We start from the raw sequence: 12,697 nt of genomic DNA, 5'->3' as shown, positions 1-12,697 counted from the left end.
GCATGTTTGCTCCATACACAAGGTGCTTCGAACATCTCTAAAGGCCGTTTTCGTATGACCGATGTGACAATGCCATCATACAGACAGCGTCTACAGCATGTCTGTTGTATTCGCAGTGTGATTGCGGCTCAACTTTCGCGTAGTCGTTTATGTTCTGGAGGTGTGACTTTTACCCTGCGGCAACCGGTGAACCTTGCGACATACCTTTAAACACACTCCTTAATAATGGCAGTATGGCGATTTTTTTTTTCTACTTCACTTACTTGATTCGCGCTAAAACCGTTACTCAAAAGCTGATTTTTCTTCCTTTGTAATCTACGGTGCTTTTTATTAAATTCTATTATCGTCCCTAGGAGCATCCGGACGGACTTGAGGAGGAAGTCATCGAGATTCCCAATGGCATGGAGATGCAGATGGCAGACGGCAAGCACAGCATGTTACAGTTCGCCATGTTCAACTTCCGAGAGAGCTTGGAGAGGTAACTCGACACCAAAGGACCTTAGATACGAGACAATTTCGGTACTCTCGATTGTTTTTAGGACATAAATTTTCTGCATTGTCGATTCTTTCGCAACATTTCCGATGGGTTGCAGCATTCTGGCTTATTTTTGTGAAGTTCTTGATGCTTTCTATTTTTTTCATATGTGTTTATGCGGTGTTATTTACAACAGGCAACGATCTTTGTTTTGTCAAAACATCTTTTTTTTCGTTTGGCTAAAGTTTTTTAAAACATCGGTAATTGTTTTTATTACATGTTTTGTTTGTAAAATTTCTACTCTTGCAAGTTTTTTTTTCTACGAGTTTAGTATTTGACTACATTTTTATTTGTTTTGAAACATTCCCGATTCTTTTAGATACGGGTTGTTGCGAGAACGGGATGGGTCATTTAGAGGCTCCGTCAAGATGCTGGAAGACTTGAAGACAAGCAAGAAGACTAAGGATTCCGACTGGACCTGGAAAGAACTTGCCCAACTTGTAAAATTTTCTAAGGTTTGAAACGTTTCAATTTTATTTTAGCTTCCAAAGCTTAAGCTTGCATGTGCTTAGTTCGTTTTTTTGTCGGTGTTAAAAAAATGTTCCTGCCTTGGCCTTGCTTGCAGTCGCCAATCAAAGCATCACTGCTGAACCTTGAGTCGCCAGAGATGAACAAACTTGCCATAGACAGCTTTCTGTGTAAGCATCTCATGGGCTGGTCAGACCTCCACTATTTATTACTAAGAGGGCGTGTTTTGACATGATTGCATATCCCGTTTCAGCTGTCATGCGGTACATGGGTGACTATCCCATGTCCAAGAACCAGTCTGAAGTGGACTGTGTGTATTCAATCCTAGTGGTAAGTATTATCTTTGGTACGATTACGAAGCACATACTTTTCGTTAAGGAATCAATCAATTATTAAAGCATGTTATGCATTAAAAATGAATGCTAGTGGATTACTTCTAGTAGCTCACATGAAATATACATGTTTGTCAGTAGCTTCCATTCTGATAAATGCGAGACCTATTAGAAAGAGAGAATCTAGCTATCTTCACTGGACACCACCTTCCATTCGGAAAATTAACGTTCTTCTGAGAGTCATTAAATGCCATAGAATGAGGACATGGCAATTTTTGTATGGTGACACCATGTGAGTTTTCTATCGAAGATTATGAAATGACAAGCTTTGTTTATTGTAAGTAAATATTTCATAAATTGATGTACATAACCTTACTGAGTCCTCTGGCAATCGTATTTTGTTGACATGCATATTTTTCTGACATGCCCTTATTGCTTTTTTAGTCGTTGTGCTTTGAATATTTTGAATAATATTAAACTAGAGAACGATGCGCTGCATATTAAATACTACCAATTTAAGAAAGTTATAAATACAAATATTACTCGCTTATAGTTCTATGAAAAATAAAAAAAAAAGAACGCGTGTTCATAGTTTTTGTGGAGGTTTGCGCGTCTTATAGTTTATAATTGCTGACCAGTCCTTCTACCTGGTATGATCTTCAGCGTTAGTAACAGTCAACACACTTGTTCTGCAGAGTTGCCATAAACACCCACCCCTGAGGGATGAAGTGTACAGCCAGATCATCAAGCAGACGACAAGCAACAAGAGCTCCAGACCGTGAGTGTGCCATTCCTTGAAGAGTGCCTTCAAATCATTCGGATCTCCAATATCGCGCATTTAAACCCTTCTTCCCCTTTTCACATTTCGGCCACCAGGCCTAGACGATTTTTGCCACACACTTGAATAAGCGGTACCTCCTCGCTTTTCTGCTTCACGTTTGTCCCGTTGGTTTGCGTCGCATCCTTTGGTGTTACGAAAAGAAACAACATAGATCCCGCAAAAATATCTAATCGTTATGTGTATGCCATTTGTCGTTTTTTCAGAGACAGCTGCCAGCGAGGTTGGAGGTTGTTTTCCATCGTGGCGGCTTACTTCGATTGCTCCGAGAACCTTAGGCCTTACCTGTTCAAATTCCTCGAGACGGCAGCGTATGACAAGCGGCGAGCCTACCACGGTGAATGCCTTCAACGATCCTTTTTTCAGAACGCCGACTTGACTTCCGAGACTCCATTTACTAAAAGATTTCATTTGTTTGTGTTCTTTTTGTGCCTTTCTTTCTTCAGGAACGGCGATGGTCTGCCTACAGAATCTGAGGAAAACGTTCAAGTACGGTGGTCGGAAGAATGTTCCGAGCATTGAGGAGATAGCGGCCATTTCGGTGGGTACACTTATTTTTACTCTGTTCCTTCTCTTTCTGTTGTTATTTGTCAGTTTTACTGAATTTCTATCTTCTTCCCCCTGGTAAGGCGAGTCATAGTTTTAGCTGTAAGAACTGTAATGAGTAACTTTCGGTTTTCTATTAAGAAAGGGCAAATACCGCCGCCCACGAATACATGGGGCAAAGGCCGTCGGCTGGTACTACTATACTTCGTGAAAATATACGAAAAAACTTATGAATTCGATAACTCTAAGCTCTAAAACGTTTGCAGCTTGTTCCAACTGCCATAGGACCACATTCTGGCGGAGTAGGGGCGTAAGACGGTTCTTGTTAATTATTCGTAAAGTGAAAAAAAAAAGAAAATTAAAAAATCCTTTTTTTTTTTTGTTTAGAAAGTTACCCAGTAGATTCGTATCTAAAATGGCAATGCATTACAAATCTGCCTTGCCTTCTGTACGTTTCTTGCTTGGGTTCAGGCCGGCCGCAACTCGAAGAGGCAGATTTACCGACTGCCCGGTGGCACCGAGCGCGTCATCAACACCAAGTCGACCACCGTCGTCGAGGACATCATCGACGAGATCTGCGGCATTCTGGGAGTGCGGGGCAGCACCGAGATGGAAGAGTTCTCGCTCTACTGCATCGTCGAAGGCGGTAAGAGCTCGACAGAAAAGCGAAACCATACAGCACGGGCCAAGCGTGAAGGCTCTGGCGGGCTGATTGACTCAGTTTCAGGCAGAACTTCTTTCTGACGTCACGCTAAGATTAAGGTGCTGGCCGTTTGACGGGTTGCGCAAATGCCTCGCTCTTTGGTGCGTTTCCGCGCATGTATGTCCACAGCTCATATCACTAAATCGCCTTCTTTCCAATGAGTAGGCAAGGTAGAAAGGTTACCCAAGGGAAGGGTCGTGACAGTGTTTGTTGTATGTTTGTTTCGTAAAAGGGAGATGTAAGACGTCGATCAGATGCAGAAATCTCCCCAGTTTGCAACGCCTGTAGTACGGGCATAGCGTCTTTTTAGTAGGGCCAGTTGTTCTTGTGTATTGTCCCTGTTATCGTGTGAGCAAACGGGTCTAATTAGCTTTAATTTAATCACAAAAATCGACGTTGCATGCTAATCTCGTCAGTTTGCAACGCCTGTAATACGGGCATAGCGTCTTTGTCTAGTGTGGCCTTGTCTTGTAAGTACTGCCTCTGTTTTCGTGTAGGGCAAGTGGGTCTAACTCGATTTAATTGAATCCTAAAAATCGGCGTTGCATGCTAGGAAATGCGATGAACAGCAAGCGTATACGATTATTTGGTACTCTCGTTTTTCTAGAATATTGATGAAAGAACTTGTTCTTCCTTGAACCTTCAGAATAACAAAAAAAAAAACATTTTTTTTTAGGTTTTAAGGTTTTAGGATCTTAGGTTTCTTTTTATGACGATCTGCGTGAAGGTGGACGTTTTTAATCTAGATTTGATTTAGAAAACGTTCCATTTTAACGCTTTTTATGCATTATATATATAAAATAAATGCAAGACTTAATTAGCCATTTCTTTATCATAGACTAGGGTCGTAGCATTCAAAACTTACATTTGCGATTCACTTGAAGCGGAGTAGTTTCATCCGGCCTACACTGTATACTTTTTGACCACCAGCTCGAACGCAGTATCCCCGAGTCAGCCGTCTCCTCTTTTCACGTACACGCTTTGCTGTTGTTGTTCCATACCGGTTCCCAGATCCCCTGACGATGCCGCTGAGTCGCGAGGAGTACATCCTGGATGTGACGACGGAACTGATCAAGAACGGTCACGTGTTCTACCTGATCTTCTGCCGTTCCGTGTGGTTCTTCCCGCTGCGGCTGGACAACCCGCTTTACGTGGAGCTCATCTTCAACCAGGTAGCGCCGGACTACCTGGAGGGCCTGCTTCTCGTTCAACACCAAGGCAGGAGACTGCCGGACTCCAGTCTGGTGAGCGCCCGCTGCTTGCTAACGTGGTACAGACGTTTGCAAGTACGGCCTCTGGGCGATGTCATCTTGCTGCTGGTGTTAGTACATCGTCTGATAATCAAGCATTGCTGAGGCGCACCCACGGCCTCGGCAATGCTTGACTATAATGCGATCTACCCGCACCAGCTCAGCGAGATGGCGGCATCCAGAGGCCGTACTTGCAAACGCCTCTACACCAGGTCAACTCTCTGACGTCATGCCACAGCGGTGGCGCTGCTGTCTGTAGGGCACTGCGCATGCGCAGATGAGGACTTGTTTGTAAAAAGCGTGTAAGTGTATACGTGCACAGCGGGACGCTGTTAGCGCGAACAAGCAAACGTCGATGCTGTTTTTCTTTTAGGACCAAAGGGCTCTCGCCAAAACTGCTAATCAGACATGTACACCTTACTAAAATAAAGTAACTAGATACCTTTACTCGTTACTGATTCATAAAAAAAAGTTACTAAGTACGTTACTCAGTACTGCGATTCGGAAGGAACTCGCTACGCCAGCTTGAAAGTTGACCGTTATTTTCTCGTTACTCCGAATATGCCGTTTTCATGAAGCAGTAGCCACTTCCAATATTTGTCGTCGTTAATAAGTCCTCGGTTTTTAATAAGTTCCTTCGGGAATGACTGTGACTATACCGACATAACTTGTGCACATTTTTTTATGGTCTATCTAGCGTCTGCTCGTCGTGCAAATTGCAGGCGCGAGCCGGGGGTGAGAGCTTGGTAGTGTACTTGTCTTCTAGTAGTCGTCACCCCCCCCCCTTCCCCCCCCCCTTCCCCCCCCCCTTCCCCCCCCCCCCCCCAGAAATACCCTTCTTTCGTCACTTCATATGGCGTTGCTACGTGAAACTATCTTGGCTTAGAGCTAGTAACCTCCAGGCATTTCTTCTCGAGCTCTTCCTCCAGGACTCTTTATTCCTCTCAGCCCGATTGACTCCACCCACTCCTCTCCACCCCATTGACCCGCTAAATTTAGCGGGGAAAATAACTTCAGATGGCCTGATGTCACGTGACCTACACACATTCAGTTTTCCCGCTACATTTAGCGGGAATTCGCGGTTACACTTCTTGTGGCTTCACTTAATCTGGCAACGTAACCTAAAAACGTTTCACGTTAATTACCCGTTACGTACAACTCTGTTACTAGCGTGGTGGGACGTTCTCCTTTGGGACACTGACATAAGCGGTAAGCTTTAATTCCCGACGGTATCTTTTAGAAGCAACTTGCAAAAAAGTGACAATGTCGTGTTCGCGCTAACAGTGTCGCGTGGTGTACGTTCGTGACCTGGACTTAGCAAGTCTCTGCGCTATATTGCGTGATCGACCCCTGACCTTTCGTGCTACATTTAGGGAGAATTTCTCTCGCTAAAGTTGACGTCAAAGGTCAAGTCACCGTTAGGATCGTGGCGAAGTTCAATTGAACATATTAAAATTGAACCAGTTCAATGGACGCATAGTTATGAACCAATCGGTTTATAGTTATGCATCGATTCCAGTGCACAAACGTATTCTACGATCCACTGCCTTTATCCTGTTTAAGCGCAGGCTACGTGCTTTTTTTGGCAACGAGGTATTTTTATTTATCTATTTCTTTATACTACTGGTCCTTGTTCAGGACCATTGTAGTAATGGTTACATCCATGACGTTACAAAATAAATTTATTTGCAACTATTCTCGAATAATCTTGTATGTCTCGTGGATCATCGAAGGCCATTCACATAATCTCATTTCTGAACGAGATTCACACTTTTTTTTTTGTTTGTTTTAAGCCGGTAGATGAATCGGTTACCCTAGCCCTATAAACGAAGTGGATTTTATGAGTGGCTTGTTTGTGTCGCGTGCGCTTAAATTTCTAAATTATCAATTAAATCTTCCATATTTGTGGAAAGGTATGCCCGCTATTTGTTACTTTAATTTCACTCTTTTAAATATATGCGGGGCTATGTTCGTAACCAAGTGCTCAAGAGTCTTACGAGTAACATCGCTAACTCTTGTAGAATCTAGACTACTGCTATTTTTTTATATGCGACAAAGTGAATCAGTGAAAATATATCTTATTTAATGACTACGTTCCCTCTCTTGCCTAGCAGAGAATCTCTTGTTGCGATATTGATTGGCAACTACTTCCGTTTTTTTAATAGTACTTTAATCTTCCTCCCAGGCGGACATTGCACGAATTGCAGCTCTTCTCCACCGTGCCGCCGACATGCAGCATGTGCCCTCCAAGTGAGTTGCTCTGCCTTTTTAGCAGTACAGTTATTGAACGCGCTTCTCGCCAACAGAACAAAAAAAAAAAAAAAAATTGACTCAGGAAAAAAAAAGAAGTTGATTTGGATTCACTAAGATGCTCAACTAAATAGATGAAGATTTTTTGGGGTATCCGGTGTGCGGTACTTATTTCTAACGCGATTCGGAGTTTATCGGCGTTTTTTTTTTTGCGCAGGCGTGGCTTCAGAAGGTAAAATAAGGGTGAAAATGACGTAAATGAACGAACAGTGGCAATAACACCAGCAAGCTGATGTACAGCAATGTGAATTGAAAAAAAGCTTCGTGTAGTTTCTTAAATCTCTCCAATCGGGCATCTTCCGAAACGTTTAAATCGATGCGATGTTTGCTATTTTCTTTTCTTTAGATCGATTGATGAAAATATTTTTTCGCTTACACTTACTGCCGCAAGAGATAGTAGCAGCGTTACAGATGTCCGTATATGAATCAATAACGTAGTTGTAAAGTGAACGTGTTTGCATCGCTCAATTTCAGAGACGAAGTGAAATATCTACTTCCCAAGCCCGTGCTGGCGAGCAAGGAGGTGAAGCCTCCCCACTGGGTCGACCTGGTCCAGCGTAACTGGCCCGACATGATGGCCCTTACGAACACCGAGGCCAAGGCGCAGTGTCTGGGTCAGTGCCTAATCATGCATTTCAGAAAAAAAAAAAAAGAAAAAAAAAAACAGATTTTAGGTATACTCGAAAACTGCAGCCGATGTTTCGATAAGAACACTGGCCTCTTCAGCTACTTGAGCAAGCATTGCTATTTTTAAATTTAAAGTAGTTCTTCTTTCGGGATTTTCCCTTTGTGATAACAATGCCTCAGTCTTTCCTGACTTACCTGACTCGTTCATAAACTACTGTGGTTTACTGGGTATATTAAATTGACAAGACGCACGAGTCACTGAGACCAGAAGCACTATGTCTCGACCTGGAAAATCTAACCTCTTACCAAGTCACATGTAGAGGTTCTTCTGCCGATAGAGTGAAGGAGACTCGACACCAGGTGGCGTCTTCACTTTATTTATTTATTTATCAATTTATTTATCGATATTGTCAGTCCTTGTAGGGGGTTTCCAGGAGTGGTGATATGCTATAAAAAGGAAAATACTTATGCGCACGCTATTAACACACACACACACAAAAGGATAAAATCCTAAATTCGTGGCATATTGTGAAACGCTATGCTTTTTATATTTTTCATAAAATCGTAAACATCTGTTCAAACGAGGGTTTAATCAGGCAGTTTAATCAAGGAGTTCGGCAAGTCTACAAAGTACAGGGAGTGAATGAAGACGATGGTATTTGTTAAAAATGAACCTGGATGCAAGCCGTTAGACTTTATGAAGTTTTGACGAATTTGTTGCTGTATATGGATTCCATATTATTTTGTGACAAATGTTTCGCCTGTAACAAAATTTTGTTTGAGCGAAGTTTTTCTCTTTTTTTCTTTTCACTTTTGATTTAGACATCCTCCAGAGGTGGCCCCTGTTTGGCTCCTGCTTCTTCGCTGTCAAGGTGACTTCTTTTTGCATGTTCCTTTCTGTGTGATTTTCCTTGAAGTCACCATGTGAAATTCGTGATACAGAGAAGGTTATGTCATAATGCATCTGGATTGTAGACAACTAGCGTTTCAACTGAGCTCAGTAGTGAACTATATTGAGCGTTTCGGCGAAAACTTAGAAGAAAAACCCTACAAATAGTGTGGTTTTGAAAAGAAGGAAACTCTTTCCGGGAACGAACTGTCAGCCAAGTCAGACGTCAATAATTGCAAAAAAAAAAAATACTAATGAGAAGAATAATGAACTAAGACATTTTCATTCACATTTTTAATTCGTAAAAAAAAATGGTTCTAATAAAAAACTTATAAAGATTCATCGAAATTTACTAAATCAACTCATTTTGTTTTAAAGTATATTGCAGGGGCAGCATTTCATGGCGTTTCAAAAGTTTTTTTTAACTTTCGGTTCTTTATCGGGGCGCATTTTTGCGCCATTGTCCACTGCTGGCGCAGGGATGTGCTTCGATAGAAAACCAAAACCTAGAAACGCGTCTAGTTTGAGCAATTGGTTCGGAACGCTGTGAAATGCTGCTCATGCCTTATACATTTCTAAAATGAGTTGATTTTGTGATTTTTTTTAATGATCTTGGGGAGTTTCTCATTGGATCCTATACGTTGGTATTGTCGAATTAAAATGCTATTTTTTTTAGATTTTAGTTAAATATTTAGCTAATCAGTATTCGTTTTGCAATCCTTATTGTCCGCCATGGCTGGCAAGTTATTTCCGGTGAGAGTTCCTATTTCTCAACCCCTCTTTGAAAGCTCTCACTGTAACACCTTCTAGTATATTTACGTTTTTGTCTTATTTTCTGCGGGATATGTTCTCTCTGTCACCACATTTATGGGTGTTCTGAGTAAGGAAAGTGACAGTACTCCTTAATTAATTAAATAGATAAATGATGCGCTCAAATCTTAGACGTAGTTTTTTTTATTTTTGTTTTTATGCGAAGGACGTAGAAGTTTCAAAGTGCCGTGTTCGAAAACAGGTTAAATACGTACTAAGAACACCAGCCTTGGATTTGGATGAATTTTGCTAATGCCTCATCCAGGTTCCAGATAATTTCTTTTTAAATAATTTGTGCGGGTTTAACTTTTCGCGAGCGCATCAGCATGACGAATTAATCAATACGATGTTCGAATGAAAACAGGTGTACAATCGCTGACAATATAAGCTGCATCTGTCCTTCATGCTTTTCTGGCTTCTTTAACGGTTTCTAAAACATGGCTTTGGTTCAAACTGTTTGAGGGAACGCAAAACTTAGGTCACTATTATTAAACTACGACAGATCTAAAGATAATGGAAAGTTGTGGGGATTGCAGACCCATAAAAAGTCGGGATCAAACGTTGGAGCTCATTGTCTGCGAGGTGCACAAGTGAAGACATACAACCGTGTGGGGTGCATGACTCATGCATGTCTTAACTTTAAATACCCGCATTAGTGCGTTTTAATGAGTTCAATTATTGTACAATCTATTGATAAGGTAAATTTATGAGAGTTTTGTGAATTTTTTTTTTTTTCGTGCAATTTCTTTTTTTAGACGTGCTTTGTTTTTGCAGTGGATTCGTAACGAGAACACGACAGCGGAGCACATCCTGGCGCTGAACCGAGAAGGCATTCACTTCCTCGATGTCGTTACCCATGTAAGTCCATTCCATCCTTTTCGTTTAATTCCCTTAAACGAAAAATTTTGTTGCGACATTCTAATATATCCATATAGGTGTGTTCTGGCTGCTGCGTTCGATAACGGCTTATGGTCCTCTTTCCCCCTACATTTTGGCTTTCTATTATTAGCTTAGTTGAGTGTGTCTTTCCACAACTCCCCATGTAAAGCGCTTTTTTAGGTAATTCTTATATGAGTTATTTTTTTTAGGGAGTGTTGCCTCTTAAGCTATGCTAAATGTTTCTATGCACAATGTTTTAGTGCGCGCATTTGTATTTTAAAGACCGACGACCAGTCCGCGCTTTCCACTTTTCCCCCACTTCCTCCTCTCCTCCTTCTACCCTGTCCACCGTTTTCTGTTTCCTCCTCCCCCGTGATGAGGAGGATCTTCTGCCTTGCAGAACCTCTAGTCTGGTCGTCAGCCTTGATGTAGGATTTTTTACGATCTAAGCGAACTTTGGTTGTGACGCAGGAGTCCATTTGGATGTACCCTTTTTCGGAAGTGATCTCGACCAGAAAAGTCCGCGCCGAAGACGGCACCCTGTTCCTCGACATGAAGTGCGGGAACCTCATGGTTCAGAAGATCACTCGCATCCAGACGGATCAGGTGACGTTGAGTCTTTGATCCTCCAAGTCACACGATAAAACATGCCTTCCTCGTTTTTGGCGCCCTTGTACACCAATGCGCGACTCTGACGTAACGCCGCAGGGGTGCGCTGCTGTCGGCGCATGCGCGTATGCGCCACTTCACGTGAACTTGTTTTATGCGCTCGCGCATTGACCCACGTGTAAGCAGCCTCTTGGTCTGCCCAATCTCAAAACAAAACGTGCGTGAAAAATTGTCTCCTCTTCTGGTGATCCGTTTGTTGCCGTGACGTTAGCGGGTGATGCACAAGTCACGACTTTCAGGATGTTCGCTGCTACAAGTGAGAAAAAGCACACTAAATTACACGTGCAGACTAGAAGGAAGTGGCAGTTGAAAAGTCTCGCGGACAACCTGTGACGTCACATAACAATTCTTGCGGACATTTAAAAACTTCCAGCTTCAGAAGAAATATATTTTAAGTGGTTAAAATTGAGATGTCATTTTCTTTGTACGACTGTCTTGTAATGACCTTCTTGACCTGAGTGGTCTTTGAAAAGCTTAAAAGCGCCCGTTTATGTTTTATGTGTTTCTTTTTCGTCTTTGTGTTCTTTTGCGCTTTTAAACATTTTAAATGCACATTAACCAACTAGCTCAATCATAGTATTAATGTTCTTTGAAGTCTCTTATTGACTGGAAACTCATGACTTTTAAATTTACGATCGCTTCCCTACCCCAAAACGCAATATAACTTGTCGCCATCTGGATTATGGAACACGAGATCTAACTAGAATTGTTACCAGAAACCTGAAATCCAGATTGCAGACAAGGAAATAATTTATGAAAGCCTAAGATCCAGATAGAAACCAACAAGATTTCCTGTTTTATAATCCAGATAGCGAAAAGTTATATATTGAGTTTTTGGGTAGGGTTACGTTCGATGTTTTTACCTTCATGCCTAACATTTTGCCCGTATTTTCTTGCGCAGGCGCACGAGATATCGCGCTTGGTGCGTCAGTACATCAACATCCAGCTGAGCCACCAGGGGAACCAACATGGCGATGCTCCCCAGGATGTGACGCTGTCACGTAACCTTAAATGAAGACCCGCCTCTTTCGACACACTCTTCGCGTAGAGCCAGCGTAAGACAACTGCCCTCAGAGGAAGCTACGTTCCGCTGAGCTCATCCTAGCCAACTAATCTACACCTCTCGCTCCTCTCCCTCCCCCCAATGTTTTTAAAATAGACTTGAATGTGTATATGTCAAGGATTATGTGTATATGTGCTCATGGTGGTGACCTTACGTTACGTACGCATGCGGAGAAATCAACAGACGCCATCGCTAAGTGATCTGCATGAGATCTGAATGGAATTGGTAAGAGATCTGAATTGAGGGTCGAGACCTGGCTTAGATCTGGTCTAGATCTGGCTTAGATCTGGCCGAGATCGGGCTTGCATATGGTTGAGATCTGGCGTAGATTTGGCCGAGTTCCCTCGTGCCTTGTATTGCGTCTGTCCAGGCCTATACAGGACATGTATGAGATTTGTTTTGGACGAGATTATGACAAGGTCTGTGGCAAACCAGTTGCATAACCGCGATGGCATTTAATTTTTTTAAAGAGATTCATGCGAGATTTTTTTAATATACCTGAGAATAAACGTGTTTAACAAAACTCTTTGTTGTCATTATTCTAGCGGCTTTCGTTGTTTTTTTTTTTTTTTTGTCTCTCGTGAAGGGAAAATGTCAAGAGTGGTTTTGGGGATGCCTTGATCGGAAAACACACCGTGAGAGCGTTTTCAACAATAACCTTTTGAGTAGATTTTAAGTTCGATGTCATTGAGCAATGATATATGGTCCATGATGTTCAAGATTCGCCATCGATAGAACTTGCTATTATAGGTGATTATCAATATATTTTAACGTTTAT

The 12,697-nt window shown here is 42.0% G+C and overlaps 1 protein-coding gene across 1 annotated transcript in view; it reads left to right on the top strand.

The window, feature by feature from the left end:
• Positions 1 to 12,442, top strand: part of LOC120837807 (unconventional myosin-XV) — a 41,552-nt gene extending 29,110 nt beyond the window's left edge. The window contains exons 10-24 of the mRNA XM_040207402.3: positions 354 to 478; positions 855 to 990; positions 1,101 to 1,173; positions 1,257 to 1,333; positions 2,031 to 2,113; positions 2,380 to 2,510; positions 2,620 to 2,714; positions 3,191 to 3,365; positions 4,434 to 4,666; positions 6,858 to 6,922; positions 7,457 to 7,596; positions 8,432 to 8,481; positions 10,083 to 10,166; positions 10,659 to 10,793; positions 11,758 to 12,442. Of these exons, the coding sequence (XP_040063336.3) occupies positions 354 to 478; positions 855 to 990; positions 1,101 to 1,173; positions 1,257 to 1,333; positions 2,031 to 2,113; positions 2,380 to 2,510; positions 2,620 to 2,714; positions 3,191 to 3,365; positions 4,434 to 4,666; positions 6,858 to 6,922; positions 7,457 to 7,596; positions 8,432 to 8,481; positions 10,083 to 10,166; positions 10,659 to 10,793; positions 11,758 to 11,871 (1,716 nt within the window). The 3' untranslated portion in view covers positions 11,872 to 12,442. The remainder of the gene's footprint in view (positions 1 to 353; positions 479 to 854; positions 991 to 1,100; positions 1,174 to 1,256; positions 1,334 to 2,030; positions 2,114 to 2,379; positions 2,511 to 2,619; positions 2,715 to 3,190; positions 3,366 to 4,433; positions 4,667 to 6,857; positions 6,923 to 7,456; positions 7,597 to 8,431; positions 8,482 to 10,082; positions 10,167 to 10,658; positions 10,794 to 11,757) is intronic.
• Positions 12,443 to 12,697: the final 255 nt, after the last annotated feature.

This window comes from Ixodes scapularis, unplaced genomic scaffold (assembly GCF_016920785.2).
Source record: "Ixodes scapularis isolate PalLabHiFi unplaced genomic scaffold, ASM1692078v2 PGA_scaffold6__148_contigs__length_123643588, whole genome shotgun sequence".
Classification (NCBI taxonomy): Eukaryota; Metazoa; Arthropoda; class Arachnida; order Ixodida; family Ixodidae; genus Ixodes; species Ixodes scapularis.
This window is presented reverse-complemented; position numbering and strand designations above follow the sequence as displayed.